This window comes from Genypterus blacodes, unplaced genomic scaffold (assembly GCF_046128005.1).
Source record: "Genypterus blacodes isolate CSIRO-AG114 ecotype Tasmania unplaced genomic scaffold, CSIRO-AGI_Gbla_v1 ptg000070l_1, whole genome shotgun sequence".
Taxonomy (NCBI): Eukaryota; Metazoa; Chordata; class Actinopteri; order Ophidiiformes; family Ophidiidae; genus Genypterus; species Genypterus blacodes.
Window position 1 is genome coordinate 2,510,720 of NW_027466880.1, and position 18,136 is coordinate 2,528,855.

General features: G+C 43.2%; 2 protein-coding genes across 4 annotated transcripts; both read left to right on the forward strand.

Annotated features, from left to right (window-relative positions):
- The first annotated feature begins 162 nt into the window (after positions 1 to 162).
- On the forward strand, positions 163 to 11,450 carry pbrm1l (polybromo 1, like). 2 transcript variants are annotated; one of them, XM_076156889.1, is made up of 30 exons: positions 163 to 248; positions 550 to 728; positions 838 to 935; positions 1,071 to 1,218; positions 1,410 to 1,559; positions 1,777 to 1,893; positions 2,082 to 2,150; positions 2,244 to 2,342; positions 2,439 to 2,524; positions 2,653 to 2,744; positions 2,843 to 3,059; positions 3,138 to 3,279; positions 3,408 to 3,493; positions 3,648 to 3,927; positions 4,018 to 4,123; positions 4,425 to 5,064; positions 5,635 to 5,843; positions 6,055 to 6,240; positions 6,378 to 6,535; positions 6,632 to 6,877; positions 7,254 to 7,399; positions 7,487 to 7,644; positions 7,830 to 8,016; positions 8,109 to 8,316; positions 8,445 to 8,643; positions 8,723 to 8,878; positions 9,781 to 9,933; positions 10,222 to 10,286; positions 10,531 to 10,735; positions 11,034 to 11,450. In XM_076156889.1, the coding sequence occupies exons 2-30, from the start codon at positions 576 to 578 to the stop codon at positions 11,195 to 11,197; spliced, it is 4,923 nt and encodes a 1,640-aa protein (XP_076013004.1). In that variant the 5' UTR covers positions 163 to 248; positions 550 to 575; the 3' UTR covers positions 11,198 to 11,450. The 2 variants fall into 2 exon arrangements, with proteins under 2 accessions (XP_076013004.1, XP_076013006.1); XM_076156891.1 differs by having other exon boundaries at positions 550 to 719.
- A 123-nt stretch (positions 11,451 to 11,573) lies between these two features.
- stau1 (staufen double-stranded RNA binding protein 1) lies at positions 11,574 to 18,084 on the forward strand. 2 transcript variants are annotated; one of them, XM_076156892.1, is made up of 15 exons: positions 11,574 to 11,758; positions 13,713 to 14,012; positions 14,128 to 14,249; positions 14,365 to 14,509; positions 14,635 to 14,791; positions 14,890 to 15,061; positions 15,155 to 15,250; positions 15,360 to 15,572; positions 15,660 to 15,803; positions 15,897 to 16,043; positions 16,142 to 16,217; positions 16,346 to 16,650; positions 16,763 to 16,885; positions 17,112 to 17,191; positions 17,280 to 18,084. In XM_076156892.1, exons 2-15 carry the CDS (start codon positions 13,820 to 13,822, stop codon positions 17,365 to 17,367), a joined length of 2,061 nt encoding a protein of 686 aa, XP_076013007.1. In that variant the 5' UTR covers positions 11,574 to 11,758; positions 13,713 to 13,819; the 3' UTR covers positions 17,368 to 18,084. The 2 variants fall into 2 exon arrangements, with proteins under 2 accessions (XP_076013007.1, XP_076013008.1); XM_076156893.1 differs by having other exon boundaries at positions 14,638 to 14,791.
- The last annotated feature ends 52 nt before the right edge of the window (positions 18,085 to 18,136 follow it).

The window sequence follows — 18,136 nt, forward strand, 5'->3', positions numbered from 1 at the left end:
ACTATTATTATTATCATTATTATTATCATTATTATTATTATTATTATAATTATTATTATTATTATTATTGTGAATTACCCCCCTAACCGCAGGGGGCGGTAATACCTCGAGATGGCCTTTTCCTTCTCTGCTCGCCAACGGTATACATCACAACTTCCGACCAGGAGTTTTCAAACAAAGTAGCGAGCTAGCTAGCAGTTGCTTATTTTTGCTCAGGGAATTACGACACATTTTGCAAGACTTTTCGGGTGAGAATGGTTCTGAAATATATGTGCATTTGTATATTGTTGATCTATTCTCCCCACGGCGCATATGTTGATAAGTTTGTTACTATTCTGTGATATGTAGGAAGCGACAAACGAGCCATACTATCGTGCTAATAGTAGCCGCTAGTTCTGCTTTGTTTAATAGAGCAAAGCCATGCTAATGCTAATAAGCTAAGTTTGTTCTTACCACTCATTCGTTGTTGTTATGAATTGAAACTCCGTAGTCTGAACAATGTTATCGTTTGAAACAAACAGTGACTTTTATTCCTCTGTGGCTTTTTAGCTGGACTGTTGACAAACCACCAAGCTATGTCAATGAGTTCTAAGAGGAGAAGAGCCACTTCACCCTCCAGCAGTGTGAGCGGAGGTGGAGACCTCGATGATACCTCCTCATCTACGCCTGGGAGCGGCAGAAAAAGAAGGAGAACCTCTAATGTTCCTGCGGTAGATACGGTAAATCCGGTAAATCCATTAGATATTAATCGCACATTACCCTACAGTGAATTTATCTTGTGTATTTGTGTAAATTTAGAAGCAAGTGTGATGGGTTCTAATGACCTGCTTTCTCCAGATTGCTGTATGTCATGAGCTGTTCAACGCAGTCAGGGACCACAAAGATGATCAAGGGAGGCAGCTATGTGAAGCCTTCCTCCGGGTACCAAAGAGAAGGTAATGTTACCTAAATACATGCTATCCAGTCCTGTGTGTGTTGTTTATTTGTTGTTGGGAAACTCTGTTTTTGTACGAAGGTATACAGTAGGTTTGAACAATGTGTCTGTGTTGGTTTTTGTTGTGCTCTCTCAGAAATCAGCCAGATTATTATGAGGTGGTCTCCCAGCCAATTGACATGACAAAAATTCAACATAAGCTCAAATCAGAAGATTATCAGGATGTGGAGCAGTTTACTGCAGATTTCCGGCTCATGTTCAACAATGCCAAACTGTACTACAAGGTGGGTCGGAAGGATTCCTGATGTTACTGTATATGTGTTTCCATTTTGATGATTTTGACTGGTAAATGTAACACAATTTCCTAACATTTGATGATGTCGGACACTTTAGTAAGTAAGCCAGTTCTTCTAGACAGCCTTGAATGTGGTCTGCTTGCAATCACTAAATATTATTTGGTGTTTTTACATTTTAGCCTAGTAGTGATGAATATCAAGCTGCTTCCAAGTTGTGGGTGATATATTTGCAAACTCGGAATGAGTTTATGCAGTCTGGAGACGGAGATGATGAGGATGAAGACGGTGATGACATGCTCGATAATCCTACAATGTCAACTGAGGAAGAGGTGGGTCATTTTAGCTTTGATTATTTAGTTGTTCCCTCTTCCCTGTATTTCTAGCACATATGAGTTTTGTGTAACTATTAAAAGAAACATGATATTAGGTCAGCTGCATTTCAATGCAAATTATGTGCTACCAACATTTTCATTGATGCGAATAAATAACGATGCCCGAGTTGCAGCGGCATAACTTATTTCCTCTGTTGTCATTCTTTACATATAGACCTCCTCTAGCAGCTTGAAGGAGGTTTTGGAGCAGCTCTTAGAAGCTATCGTGTCACATGCTGATCCCTCAGGACGCGCTGTCAGTGAACTCTTCCAGAAACTGCCTTCCAAAGTGGTAGGTCCTTGAAGGTTCTGTTGACTAAAAATGTAATTGTACTCTATGCCTTATTCTCCTATTGCTAACCACCTTGACTCTGTTTTTAATTTAAGGCTATGTAGTTCAGTAAAAATCTATTCATGTTCTTGCTTGAAAAGTTATAATTAATGAGAATTGTACCGCTCTGTATTTGTTTGTCTTTCCAGCATTACCCAGACTACTATGCTGTTATAAAGGAGCCAATAGATCTGAGAGCTATCGCTCAAAGAATACAGGTAACTCAATTTGACACTGATTGATGCTTGATCAAAATCACCTTGTCAGAGTTTGTTTTGTTCTAACCATGTTACATTATTTCACTTGGATAGATTGGGTACTATAAAAATGTCAATGCTATGGCTAAAGACATTGACCTGATGGCCAAAAACGCCAAAACCTACAATGAACCAGGATCTCAGGTTTTTAAGGTACAGTATGCTCCTTTCCCTTGTGGTTTTCACTTTTTATACAAGATATACTGTACATAATCATTAAATTCTCATAAATACTCTTTTATTGTATAGGATGCAAACACTATAAAGAAACTCTTCATCCAGCGGAAGACTGAACTGGAACATTCTGAGCCAATTAAATCTAGTCTTCGCATCAGGTACTTAACTACCATGACAATTTTGTAGTATACAGTACATTTTATGTTACAATACATGTCAGCAAATGATTCCCCAGTTGAAACGTGACCTAAACAAAATGTCTCCCCTTTCTACTTTGATTTACAAGAAACCGCAGGTCTGGCCAAGGGGATCGACATTCAGGTATCAGTGTAACACTGCAGTACGGTTCAGAAAGTGAGGATGACCCTGTGCTCTCTGGTAAGTCTTGGCAGTTTGAGTAACGGAAAACCCTTTATCTTTTTTGTATTGTACTGATAATAGAATATTATTCATGTTTACAATGTATATTTTTATAGGCTCCGTCTGCTATGATGAAGGAGAGTCGGAGGCTGAGAGTCAGAGCTCCAACATGGACGCCAGCAACCCTATTTTCCAGCATTATGAAGCAGTGAGGGGCGCCAGAAACAGCCAGGGACAGCTTTTCTCTGAACCTTTCCTTCACCTGCCCTCTCGCAAGGAGTACCCTGACTATTATCAGCAGATCAAAAATCCCATCGCGCTTCAGCAAATCAGGTGAGGAATAATCCTTAATCAGCTACAATCAATAACACATAATGTCAACAGATTAATTAGCTTTTGTTTCGTTTGTAGGGCAAAGATGAAAAATGGCGAGTATGAGAGCGTGGAACAGATCGATGCTGACCTCACTGTGATGTTTGAGAATGCGAAGCGCTACAATATGCCAAACTCGAGCATTTACAAACGCGCCTTTAGACTCCAGCAGGTCATGCAGGTAATGACTGAATGTTATGTTATGTTGTGTCAAGTTATGCTGCTTGAAGTTTTTTCATTCATTCTTTGTTGCAAGGTCTAGAAAGAAAATGTGACCTTTGTTGCCTATTGTGGCATCTCTCTCTCTAGGCAAAAAAGAGGGAGCTTCTGAGGAGAGAAGATGAGGATGGAGACAGCATTCTATCATCTGATACAGGAAGCGCCAAGAAGAAAAGGTATGAAAGCATCATTCAAGACGTTTCTCTAATTGTATTGTGTTGGTAATCACCTCAAATTGTGATAAAGTGTGTAATTCTGCGCTTATTGAATTCCTACTGCTCTCCTAATGTTTCCATGAAGACAAATTCATATTCTGCTTTAATTTTTCAGCCACAAGAAAAATGTCAAAAAGAACCGAATGAAAGCCCTATATGCTGCAGTGACGGAGGCAAGAGAGGCGGGCACCAGTCGACGTCTCTGTGATCTGTTCATGGTTAAGCCTTCCAAGAAGGACTACCCTGATTACTATAATGTCATCCTTGAACCAATGGATCTGAAGACCATTGAGAACAGTGTTCGTATAGAACGCTACGTCACAGAGGAAGCTCTGATGGATGACATGAGGCTGATGTTCCGCAACGCTCGGCATTACAACGAGGAGGGATCTCAGGTAGGCAGCATGAATTCATGAAGGATAATGTCTTCTTTTTTTTCCAAAGTATGACTTATTCTCACACCGTCATTGTTTTGCTTGTTGTAGGTGTACAACGATGCAGACATTCTGGAGAAGATACTGAAGGACAAGCGCAAAGAGTTAGGACCAACGGCCGAGGAGGAGGATCTTGGATCTCCCAAATTGAAACTAAGTAGGTTTGATTTCAATAACGTCAAACAAGTATTCTGGTATTTATTTATATAATAGTAACTTAAGTAAATATATATTTTGTGTTTTGGAATAACTTACAGGATATGCATTTGCTGACAGCTCCATTAAAAAGAAAACAGATGCAAATTGGAGTGCTTTCACCTTGATCTTAGATCAATCTATTTCAAGATCATGTTCATTAAAATGCTTTGCAAGTGTAATCATATTCATATTAAATTTGAACAAAATAAATTTGTGTAATTGAAAGAATAACATTTTCTGTAATCATATTTTTATTGTAGGAAAGAGTGGTGTTTCTCCAAAGAAGTCCAAATACCTCACGCCTCTTCAGCAGAGGCTAAATGAGGTCTACGATGCTGTGCGAAACTTCACTGACCGTAGAGGGCGCCGTCTGAGCACAATCTTCCTACGTCTTCCGTCTCGTGCCGAGTTGCCTGACTACTACGCTACCATTAAACGGCCCATTGACATGGAGCGCTTGCGGAGCCATATGGCTGCTGGCCGGTACCAAGATGTGGAAACCTTGGTGGAGGACTTTGCCCTCATGTTCAACAATGCCTGCATGTACAATGAGCCCGAGTCTCTGATCTATCGGGATGCTCTGATGCTGCACCGGGTGCTGCTGGCAACCCGTAAGCAGCAAGAGGGAGGCGAGGACTCCGGACCACCCGCTGTGGGAACTCTGGTACGAGAGCTGATCAGGAACCTGTTTGTGTCTGTGATGGGCCACCAGGATGAAGAGGGCCGGTGCTACAGTGACTCTCTAGCTGAGATTCCTGCTGTGGATCCGGCCTTCCCCGAGAAGCCCCCGGTGAACTTCGACATCATCAGGATAAGCGTGGACCGCGGGCGCTACAAGAGACTGGACGTCTTCCAGGAGCACATGTTCGAAGTGCTAGAGAAAGCAAGGAGGCTACACAGGTATCCAAACATACTTGATTTTGAAGAGGCTGCCGCTGCCTACTTTCAGTAAAACATATTCTTAGGATTTTCAGCCGATATTATTCCAAGTAAAATTTTTGATGTGTTATGGCATTGGACAAAAACAAATGCAAACATTTTTTTTTTTATCTTTCTTAAAGACAAGAATAACAAAGTGTGTTGTTTTGCATGCTGATTTGTGCAAGAACTATTTCAAATATTTAGTTCCCTGCATTAGGTTTTACTGCAGGCTGATACTCCTTTGTATGACTTATTAATATAATGATGGGCCTGAAAACATGTTCTTATTTTAACACCTATTCTAAATTACTATCACATTACTATTCATATTCTTTTCAGTACTCATAAGTTCACCAATAAGTAAAAGTTCTCACAGCCCCGCAAGTTTTAAATCATGAAACTTTTTTAAGATGTGTGTTTAATTTATGTTATTACATCTACAAAAGCTCATCAAAATGATATCAATGTCAGGTTTTCCAACATTATGTCTTAGAGGTTGCTTTACAAAGATGAACCGATGTTTAAATGATGTTTTAACTCTATTTGCAGAACTGACTCTGAGGTATTTGAAGATGCAGTGGAGCTCCAGCAGTTTCTCATCAAGATCAGGGACGAGTTATGCAAGAACGGAGAGATTCTGCAGTCGGCCGCACTCAGCTACTCTTTAAAACACCTGCACAACGATGTGGAGCAGGAAAAGAGGGAGAAAATACCCAGAGAGATGGAGGAGGACAAACAAAAGGAGGAGGAGAGCAAAGGTGTGTGTGTGTGTGTGTGTGTGTGTGTGTGTGTGTGTGTGTGTGTGTGTGTGTGTGTGTGTGTGTGTGTGTGTGTGTGTGTGTGTGTGTGTGTGTGTGTGTGTGTGCGCGTTTCTCTCAGCCTTGTACTGTACACACAGCGGCGCAGAATATGCTTAAACGGTGGTGTGAAATTAATTTAAATCCAGTCTGTCTTATTCTCACCCCAAAGAGGATGAGAAAGCAGAGGATGTGTCGAGTGAAACTTGCCAGCCTGAGCCCGAGCGCGTCTACAAGCAGGACTGCAGCTTTGAAAACAGCACCTACCACGTGGGGGACTGCGTGTATGTGCAGCCGGCCGAGCCAAACCTGAAGCCACACATCGTCTGCATCGAACGTCTGTGGGAAGATGAAGCAGGTAACCGCATCGAACTCATATATTCACCAATTAAAGGCATCTCACATACCGATAGATACATATGTCCTCAACAGCAACTATTGTATATGACAACGTTGAAAAATGAAATCGCTCACGTATGATCTTTGGGTGGAAAGGTGAGAAGTGGCTCTACGGCGGCTGGTTCTACAGGCCCAGTGAAACCTTCCATCTGGCCACACGCAAGTTTCTGGAGAAGGAAGTCTTCAAGAGTGACTACAATAACAAAGCGTCCTTCAGTAAAGTCCTGGGCAAGTGTGTGGTTATGTTTGTGAAGGTAAGACATCGTAGAGAGAAGTGCACGTAGTAAAATCGTGTTATTCATCCCAGGGCCCTATTAGGATAATTCCATCATTTTTTCTAAATCTTGCAGGATTATTTCAAACTTCAACCTGAGGGTTACAGAGCTGAGGACGTGTATGTGTGTGAATCCCGGTATGCTGCCAGGAACAAGTCTTTCAAGAAGATCAAGGTCTGGGCAATGCCCCAAAGCCATGTCAAAGCTGCGCCTCGCGAGGTGCCGTTGCCTGTTGTCCGAATTGCTTCCATGTTTGTGAAGCCTGACCAGTTGAAGCAAACAACCTATTGCATCACATCCACAGATGGGTTTATGGACAAGGTGAGGTCACATGATACATCTTAGAGTTAGTTACTTTTGTGTGTCTAAAACAAATCAACTGCCCTTAGTTTCTCTGAACTATGTTATTACACGCAAGCCTGTTTATTTTTCCTTCTGGCAATCCTTTTCATTGTGTCAGCAAATCACAGCAAAGAGAGATACGTAATAGAAAATAGGGCTGGTGGTATGACATCTAATTCATCTTTAGCTGCTTTGGTCCTAATCCCAAAAAGTTGTCTGAATGAGGACAGAAGCACAAGTTTAGTATAATGGGATCCAAAGTGTATTGTCTCTCGAGGCTGCATTCTTTTACAGGTAAACCTATAGAAAGCTTTTCTTGACGAGCACAAATAATAAATGGTTTGCTCATATTTAGGAAAGAGAGGATGTCCCCATGGAAATGAGTGGAGCTGAGCCTGACTGTCCTCACTATGAGCAGTTGCGTTACAATAACAACTGGTTCAAAGCGGGAGACTGTGTTTACATCCAGTCACACGGTCTGTCAAAACCCCGGGTTGCCAGGTAGGTGAATAACTTGTTGTCTCTCTCTGAAGACGCGCGAAGGTGGATGTGATGTGTTCTAACATGACTCCATTTACTGGGCTGTAGGATAGAGAAGCTCTGGACACAACAGGGAACAACTTTCTTCTTCGGACCCATCTTCATTCACCCTGAGGAAACTGAGCATGAGCCTACAAAGATGTTCTACAAGAGAGAGGTGTTTCTGAGCATGCTGGAGGAGACCCTGCCCATGACCTGCGTCATAGGTACCGCATTCAACACGCTTTCAAGCTCACACGTCGTAGTCAGCCAGTATTGTTTTTTTTTTTATCCCCTTAATTTCTCCCCAAGCATGTTTTATTTACACGATCTCAAGCCCTTGTGCTGAGGGTGAGAATTCCAAAGTTACTCATTTGCTAACAACCTTTGTCTCTTTGTATTTCCTCTCCAGGCAAATGTATGGTGTCCTCTTTTAAGGACTACTTGTCATGCAGACCTACTGAAATTCCAGAAGAAGATGTCCTGTTGTGTGAGAGCCGTTACTTTGAGAGTGAGAAGCAAATGAAAAAATTCAAGGGCCTGAAACGCTTCTCATTCTCCTCCTCCAAAGTAGTTGAGGATGAGATCTACTATTTCAGGTTAGTCATTTAAAGATACATTATAGACAGAACAAAGGTTTGACCGGTGTTAATTTCTATTTTCTTGTCTTCTTTTGCTGGTACATATTTAGGAAATTGATCGTGCCCCAGAAGGAGGCATCACCCTTTTTAAATAAGAAGATTGAAGAGCTTGAGGTTAAACTAGCAGATATAGAGGATGCAGATGAGGACATGGATGATATTGAGGAAGAGGACGAGGCTTCTGAGACGCCTTCAATGCCACAGATGCAAACCCCTCAGGCAAGCGATATGGACAACATGCCCTACACCCCAACCCAGGTACTCAAGGCGTACAGTATACTCTCAGCATAATGAACCATTCCTATGTATCCCTCCTTAAAACACGATTAAAAAGCATTCTTGAAGTCCAGAAAATACTTAATTGAAGAGGTTTTTTTCTCATGCAGAGTACTCCGAAAGTGAAGGGCTTATCGAAGAAGGAGGGGGCCAAGAGGAAGATCAACATGAGCGGCTATATCCTGTTCAGCAGTGAAATGCGCGCCGTCATCAAGGCTCGACACCCAGACTTCTCCTTCGGGGAGCTGAGTCGACTGGTGGGCACAGAATGGAGGAACCTCGAGGCTCCCAAGAAAGCCGAGTATGAAGGTGAGGAGAAAAGTGCGCAAGCGTGGGAAATTTCTGTCGCGTGAGCTCGAAGTCAAACATTATTTTCTGTTTGTTGCAGAACGTGCAGCGAAAATCGTGGAGCAGCAGGAGCGCGACAGGTCAACTCAGAAGCAAGCTTCCCCTAGAGCAGGTACCCCTGTAGGGGCGCTGATGGGGGTGGTGCCTTCGCCTAGCACTATGGGAATGATAAACCAGTCCATGACACCTGTGTCAGGTAACCCCTCTCAGAGACAGCACGAGTGCTTGACTACTCGCAGCAGGAAGTTGACGTTGGACTGCTCAGTAATTTTCGGGAAAAAATTAACATCAGAACCTCTCAAAAACATATTCTCACGGCAATATTTTGGTTCCCTTTTCTGCTATTTTGTATTTTACATTTATATTTATCATTACTAGCTTCATATCTCATTGCATGACACTGACTGCATGACTGATGTTTAACCAGGTTTCTTTTTATTCAAGCTAACTTTCACACTTGTTTTGCCTGCTAACATTCTAAGGTGTGGTGTTTGCCCCTTTTGCACACTGAGTGCTTATTTCCATCTGGTTCAGTTGTTTTGGGTCAAGTACTGGTTTCTGGGGCATATTGTTGGTCTCTTATATGGCAAAATGCAACATTATCTCTTACATAACATATTCATCCATGGTAGGGAAAGCATTTGGGCAGAACTGTTAGAGAACAACAAGCAATTTGGAAGAATAGAAGACGTGATTATTCTGAATTTCACCACTGAAATAAGGAATAATACATATTTTCAATAAGTCTGCCATTTACTGGGGAGTAAGCCTTAATTACTTGGTTACTACAATATCACAGCACATAAATATCTATCAAACTGAGATGTGATACAGCAGTATCAGGGTATAAAGACATATATTATCATATATATCTGGCTTTATCTGTAACTGGTTTGGTTCCCACTGGAGTTGTGGTGAAAGTCAAAGAACCAGCGATATAAAAAAAACATTTAAAAAGTTGCTAATTAAGTCAGTCTTGCGGGACATGTGTGAAAGGGGCGACCGTGTGTAGTGGTAGTGCATGTTATTTTCTAGTCAGCTGCATGTCACTTATGCATGGATATGTTGTTGTCCTCTTTTGGTTCCTTTTCTCACAAGGCATGATGGGAGCATACGGCCCACCTTACATGCCCATGCATGACGGTTTGTTGAGCGTGGCAACAATGCCACCTCACGCCACAGGGGGCCTCCACCTGCCTCCACACCATCTCCACCAAGGTATGCCCGTGTACCCTGGCATGCCTCATCAGGGTAAGGGCCACTGTCTTAGCCACACCTGCTCAGTTCCATCCAGTCGTGTCTCTCCTGCTGGAGGGGTTTACCTGGTCCACAGCTGGGGCGCCCTCGACTTCCACCCGTATTCACGCCCCACACCTGAAATACACTTATGTTCAGAGTCAAACACAAAATGCACGTGGAAAATGATATTCAACAACTAACATTATCCTACTTGGTTAGTTAGTTCCTAAAATCAATTAACCAACACATATACACACACATTTGTGAAACATGCAGAAATAAATGTTTATATTTTCACAGGAATGGGATCCGGCATGAATGGCATGGCAGGAAGTCCTGCACAAGGGAATCATTACATGCAACAGGTATGATCTAGGCCATAATATACTGGCCAAATAATATATCCTTTACATTCTCTTAAACTGCATTTGAAATTCTGATTACTGTAAGTCAGTTTGCACCCTGCACAATCCATCATCACCTGTATTCTGATTGGCTGTCACTGTCAGCTTTAGGCTTTAAGTGGAACGCATCAACAAATAAATAATAGGGCTTATGTCTTTGTCATTTCATAATTTAGTATTCTACATTGTCTCCGTTCTATTTTAGCCTGGCATGTTCAGTCCTGGACAGCTTGCGCCTCCTCCATATCCAGGGCAGGGACAGCCCTCCCACCTGCAGCCTGGCACTCCCATGTTCGTGGCTCCTCCACCAAAGACACAGAGGGTGCTCCACTCAGAGGCGTACCTGAAGTATATTGAGGGCTTGAATTCAGAGTCTACCTCTGTCAGCAAGTGGGACCAAACACTGAAAGGTGGTGTATCCAATGTGTAATGCTCATTTTCATGTTTTATCTCTTGGTGGCATCTGTGTATGTGTGGAATCCTTCTTGTGAACACAAAAAAAAACAATATTAAAAACTATTAAACTTCGCTTTTATACCACTGAGTGTTCTCATGCTTAAATGTTCACAAAGTTATTTCATACTAAAATAATGTTCTGACTGTCGCTCTTAACTTAAACAGTGATTTGTTGACACATTTGATCTCTTCACATTGAATCCCATTTGATCTCTTACAGAAGTAAATGCTGGTCTTGTCTCTCCCCTCTAGCTCAAAGGCGAGATGCCCACCTGACCAAAGAGCAGGAGAGCCGCCTGCCCGCACACTGGCTGAAGAGTAAAGGAGCTCACACCACCATGGCAGATGCACTGTGGCGCCTGCGTGACCTGATGCTGCGAGACTCTCTGAACATCTGTCAGGCGTACAACCTGTGACCTCTTACCGCTCTCACACCACGTCTGCGGAATGCGGCCTCCAGAGAGGACAATAGAGGCCATAGAAGCAATATTTTATAGAAAATCAATGCTGATTTGTTTTTATATTTATTAGCCATCTAATAAGCTTCATGTAGTTTTTTTGTGTTTTTTCATTTTATTACACCATCATGGGAATTGATTCTGCAGCAAAAGAAATGATTTATGTTTGGCTCATGACTGCTACCAAAATAAAATCTCACCCCTGTGTTTACACCGTGTTTTGTTTTGTTTTTAAACTGCTTTAGTCCAGTAGATTCAAATGAATGAAGTTAAGGATGTGCATCGTTTTTGGAAATGCTTCCTCTTTGTCCCGATGTCACTTCCTGAGGACAGAATCAATATTGGGCCACTCTCTTTAGTGTTTGCCCTGTCTAGCTTCTGTTCACCTCCATACCGCCTGCAATTTGACAGAAAAATCACTTTGTTTCCCCTCAAAAACTTCAAAAGAACAAAAACTAAGCGACACCTAATCAACGTGTCACATGGAGTAAGTAGGAACCAAAGCAAAGGAAACGCGAGGTGAGGTTTAATTTTGTGCTGTGGCTTAAGGGAACTCACGGTTAGCTAGCAGGCTAACACTTGAGCCGGCTCTTTTCACAATCGCTCAAATCAGACATTAAGACTCCTAACGCGAGGTTTCAGTAGATATATTCAGTGTCAATTTATGTGTTTATCTTTCGTCTTTCAAAAGGCCGAAATTGCTTAAAGATGAATGTTTTAATGTTAGCATTTGTAGAGGTTGTCTCATATGATGCAGCCCTGCCTACTCTCGCTAGTTAGCTTACCGGTGGCCTCTTCAGATTAACAACTACCTGACAATTTCAGCTATTGGCCGTTTTACACGAACAACACACAACATATTAAATTAGAGGCATTAAAGTCTAGGTTTGTGTGAAACGTTGCTCAAATATGCATTTTCTTTACAGTTGCAACCCAGAGTGTACGGATAGCTATCATACCGGACAATCCCATGTCTGTAATAATATGGCTTTAGATCTTAAAAGTTCAAATTGGTGTTCAAATCACTACGTGTGTTGTATTTGTTATTGTCCTAATCACTGTGTGAACATCCAGACTAATGTATGACATACAGTATGAGCCCCCAACCACCAGAGAAGAAGAAGTCCCACTGTAATGCAATGAACTGTAGCATCTAAAAATGTGTAGGAATAAGCACAATATTCCCACCTTAAATCGAGTCAATAGACTTATGTCTGGAATTGTATTTTATTATGACTATGTGCAAAACTCTTCATGTATTTGGGTTGTTGTTTACCATCACTGTAAAAGTAATGAAATGTAAAAAAAAATAAAAAATAGGCATAAGTCATATCTCTACAGTTCAGCATATTACACTTGATTCTAGAAGATTCTTGCACATTTCTGTCTTGCTATCAGTCTGAGTCCTTCATACAACAATTGAGGCTCTGTTGTCAAGGCCTTCTGAGAGATCACAGGAATGATTTGAATTTCACAAGACCAGAGCCGATAGTTGTGTTGAATTATTAAGTAATAAGTAGTAGTTCAGTGAAAATTGCAACATCAAAAAAAAAGAAAGATCTTTCACAACAGAAACAGCATTCCTTACTCGCCAAGGTTACAGTAATTATGTTGGCAGCAATTTTCATTCCACAGATCTGGTAACACAGCTTGTAGGATTGTTAATACTTCATAAAGTCACGTGAGTGAATTAATGTTGATGTGTTGTGATCTGGTTTGGAGTAAAGCTTCAACCATCAACAATGGATAGACTCCATCTTTCCCTTACAGTGCTATGAAATGAATTGGATTGGTTGGAGGTTTATTATGTAAGACTGAGTCACAATGAAACAGTCATACATAAAGTAAGGGGAGGGATAATTTATTGAAAGTAGCCATCATGTGAGATTAGGCTCAAACACTCAGCAGTTGTAGTCAGTGCCTGCAGTACTGGAACTGAGCCAGCAGGGCAAAGAGAGCACAGTGCAATGGAATGTACAGTAGATATGATCTGGTTTATTTGATATAGTGCCTTTCCCACTACTCAGGTCACTTTACAAGATAAGCACAGTGATAAACGATGCAAATTCCAAACATTCATAGTAATGCATATCCACATTACAAAATATACATGAACACACTCAGTGGCCACTTTATAAGATACACTATACTGCATATTATACTGTATAGTAGTCTAACACCATTTTCTATAAGTCCTGTCAGAGAGGTGTTGTTATACTGTTATACTATAAGGCTGCATTTTATTGACTGGTGTTTCCAATATTCTGGCCCCTTCGCAAAATATGAAATGGTTAAAAGCAGAGGAACAAGTGAGCCTTACAGATAGGGAGGGGGAAAAAAGGATTCAGCCATTGTAATTGAAAGAAAATGTGACCTAATTTGAATCTGAACGTGAAACGACACCAGCAATATTCCCCCGGGGTGGAAATGGGCATATCTCAATTTCCTTCCCATCTGTGTTCTCACTTTCTAGGCACTGCTTTTACCGCCAGATCTCAATCTACAGCTCCACACCATAAGTGCGCTGTAAGATTCTGATCTTGATCCAGGCCTACGATCGACGAGTCAACAAGACCAGCGATGTCTCAGCTCCAGTTTCAGTGTCCAGCTAGCCCCATGCCCGCCGCTACGACCCCACTGCAGCTGGGGCAACCACAGCCTGGTTACAGCATCCCCTGTTCCTCAGGCACGCTGCCCTCAGAAAGTGCCAGCCAGCCCATCAGGAACTCTGCTCTCCCTGCAGGCTCAGCCACTCCCTACAGTGCCACCACAGGTTTGTTTCTTTCTGCCTGCTTTGTAGGCATTCATCATTTTTGGTATGCTTGTTTTGCCTACTGCTTTGCTTAACTATGACTAAGCTGGACTCAGTTTTGTTGTTCTGTTGTTAGTGTCTAACATGGCAAACCCTAAAGAGAAGACCCCCATGTGTTTGGTGAATGAGTTAGCCCGTTTCAACAAGATTCAACCCGAGTATAAGCTGCTTTGTGAGCAAGGACCTGCTCACTCCAAGGTACTGTGAGAGAAGATCTTACAAACACACATATGACACCATTCCCGTGTTTCATGTTATCTTTTTATTTTACACCCCCAGTTCTATTTTACTCTGTGTCTTCTTCCTCGATCAGATTTTCTCAGTGCGGCTCACGCTGGGAGATCAACACTGGGAAGCAGAGGGGACGAGCATCAAGAAAGCTCAGCATTCAGCTGCTGCCTCTGCCCTCGCTGAGACGACGCTCCCCAAGCCCACTGTGAGGTCGCCCCGCAACACAGGCAAGAACCCTACCGGCCCTTGGCAGTCTGTCTCTCTCAACGCTCATGCTTTGTTCAGCAAGAAAACATTTGTCTTCTGCGTGTTTATTCCTTTTTTCTTTTTCTTTTTTACATCTGTCTCATAGCAGATTGCGTAACACATACCATGGAGCTGAATGCACTATGTATGAAGCTCGGAAAAAAGCCCATGTATAAACTCATCGATCCATACCCGGGGATGAGACCGCCGAACTTCAACTACAACGTGCGGGGTCCAGGGCCGTACCAACGCTCTATGCAACAGTGAGTTTCCTTCATTTTGGAAATGTGACAGCGAGGCATTTCATCCTTATTTGAAGTAATGGCTGACGGACGCATTTTGGCATTTGATCCGCTTCCAGGTACTACTACCCCTTTCCTCCAGTGGGACCAATGTTATACCACATGGAGCTGTCAATCGGAGGCCAGCAGTTCATCGGGAAGGGCCGAACGCGGCAGTTAGCCAAACACGACGCTGCTGCCAAAGCCCTGAAAGTGCTACAGAAGGAGCCAATACTGCAACAGTTGCCAGTGGTGAGGAGTTCACACCCAGGAATGAAAAGTGCGGGAAAGCTGTTATATGGGGGTCATGCATACCTACAAGCTTTTGCTCTCTGTTCTCGACAGATGAATGGCGAGCCAGAGGAAGAGAACCTCAACAAATCAGAAATCAGTCAAGTGTTTGAAATTGCACTTAAGCGAAACTTGCCTGTCAACTTTGAGGTTTGAAGCATTTCCTACACACGCATACAGGGAAATGATCTGTAGACACATTATGGTTTTATTATGAAACTGAAATATCCGCTATCTCTTATTTCTCTGTGTTTTCCAGGTTTTAAAAGAAGAAGGCCCCCCCCACATGAAGAGTTTCATCGTGCGGGTTGTCGTCGGGGAGTACACCGGAGAGGGCGAAGGGAAGAGTAAAAAGGTCGCCAAGAAGCTGGCGGCGGCGGCGGCGCTCGGAGAGTTGAAGCAGCTACCCCACATACCCAGCGTGGAGAAGACGCTGCCACGCATCAAAAAGAAAACCAAATCCATCATCAAGGTAATGGCAACTGGTGCGCTGGAGCCAGGAGGATGAGCAATAAATGGAGTGTTCTCTGTGTAACGCTTGACCTGTCACCCCTACCAGCTGCAGACCAGCCCGGAATACGGTCAGGGTATGAATCCCATCAGCCGGCTCGCTCAGATCCAGCAGGCCAAGAAGGAGAAGGAGCCCGAGTACAGCATGGTGACAGAGAGGGGTCTACCTCGGCGCAGGGAGTTCGTCATGCAGGTGAGTCAACGGTAACGAGAGTTAGCATGAAGGCAGCAGGGCTCGAACAAACGTATATCTGCGTTTCCTCTGCCTTTTGCTTGTCGGTGACAGGTGTCGGTGTGTGGTCAGTCTGCGGAAGGCATGGGCCCCAGTAAGAAGGTCGCCAAGAGGAACGCGGCGGAAAAGATGCTGGAGCTGTTGGGATACAAAGTGCCTCAGCCGCAGCCCCCCAAACCAGCGCTCAAAACTGACGAGAAGGTATCGCTTCCGTTTATCCAAGAAAATATGGCAAACACTGCAAACAACGTCATACCGGATGAGGGAAGTTTGACGTGTGTGGTTTCTGTAATGCCTAGACCCCAGTAAAAAAAACGGGCGACGGACGCAAAGTGACCTTCTTTGAACCGGGCTCTGTAGAGGAGGTGACCATGGGTGAGCATCAGAGGATTTGTCCTTTTGCCAGACTGTGATGATGATGATGATGATGACTATGATGAAACAGAGGCAGGAGGAAGGTTTTCGTGTTCGTACTGACCGTCTCTACTTTCCCCTCGGAAAAGGTTCCAAGGAGGAGGACTTCCGCCTGCCTTACCTCAACCATCAACAGCTTCCTGCAGGGATCCTTCCCATGGTACCGGAGGTGGCTCAGGCAGTAGGAGCCTGTCAGGACTACAGCCGAGCTCCGCCCAACCCAGGCAAGGCAACAATCACTGCCATCATTGCCAACGAGCTGCTTTACGCAGGGACGTCGGTGACTGCAGAGACTATCCTAAAAAACAAAAATAGCCTGACTCAACTTCCCCACGGACCCCTGACAAGACCCTCTGAGCAACTGGGCTTTCTTGCGTCGGCACAGAACCTGCAGGTAACAACCTTTAGGTGTTTGTAACGTCTGCTAATTCATCAGCGCATATGCATTGGATTTATAGTGAAATATGGAGAGTAAATGCTGATGGAATGTGTTGATTTTCTCGCAGGTGGAATACAAAGATTTTCCTAAAAACAATAAGAACGAGTTTGTGTCACTGATTAACTGCTCCTCCCTGCCCCCCCTCATCAGTCACGGGATTGGAAAGGATGTCGAATCATGTCACGATATGGTGAGTCTCAACCCCACACTGTGACGACAAACTGTTTAAAAGCAGGTGACAGAATATGAACTCAGACTCTTGTGAACACATCACAGCAAATCCTACAGTCTTAACATTTATGTAAGACAATAGAAAAGTATCTTCCATCAGGTGGATTTGCCTGTAACTCTACAGCCGGTGTCCCTAGAACAGGATTGATGAAAAAATGGATTTCTGCTCTCCCTCACCTCCGCAGGCTGCCCTAAATATACTCAAGTTGCTCTCAGAATTGGACCAGCATCCAAATGAGCGGACGGGAAACGGACCAGCCTCTGGGTAAGCGAGCAGGGACTCTCACTCTGACTTTGGCGGAGCTGATTGACTTGATGACAGTAAACTCTAAATGAGATTTGTCTTTGTTTAGGTGTGGCAAGCAGGACATTGAAGGCGACTTGCACCTCAAACAGGCTAACTCAAGCACCTTGGCACAGACCTTGGACGGCACTGTTTAGATGCACAGGTTTGGTTGTCTGTAAAAAAGCACTACAGAAATTTCTGACACTGTGTTCTTCCGTGTCTGTTTTGAGACGGCTACAGCAAGCGTTAGCCACTGTAGGCTCTAAACTGTACAAGTGTTCATTGTCCCCAAAATGTTAACAGTTAAACAAGATTGATAAGGAAAAGTGTTCTCTCTGCTCGGATGTTGTTTAATTGTGTACATTATTTATTTTGTTGCTTTTTTTTGTTTTGTTTTTTTTAGAAGAAGAAATAGCTGCATCCTAGTCAATTATTTGTGGATTTTTTGTTTTGCCTAGATCTCGTTTCCTCAGTGGGCCCTGTTGGTGTGTGTGTGAATGTGTGTGTGTGTGCGTGTGCGAGGGGGTGGATTAAGATGGACTGTAAGGTTTGGACCTCACCTTTTGCCTAGGGTGCAGCTGTTGGACCTCTGTTGATTTTCCTCGAGTGCTTTATATCAGCAACCACAAGTGAAGTGTTTATCTACATTACCATGTCAGGCGGGGGAGGTGTTGTGATTAAGGTTCTGTGATGTAATGTGACGTCGTCCCCTCTGTGTGTGGCAGGGCAGTATTAAGTCTCTCATTGTGTACGACTCAAACACAGTGTGTCCCTGTTGCATCAGTGTGTCCTGATGCTCCCCTCCCTCCCTTATGTCAGCCTCCCTCCCCATGGAATGTATATAAAACTTATGTGCTGTTGGCACAAAACTACTGTTATCTTGTCATTTGAATGCCCGCGAGCGTAATGTATGATTATGTAGCA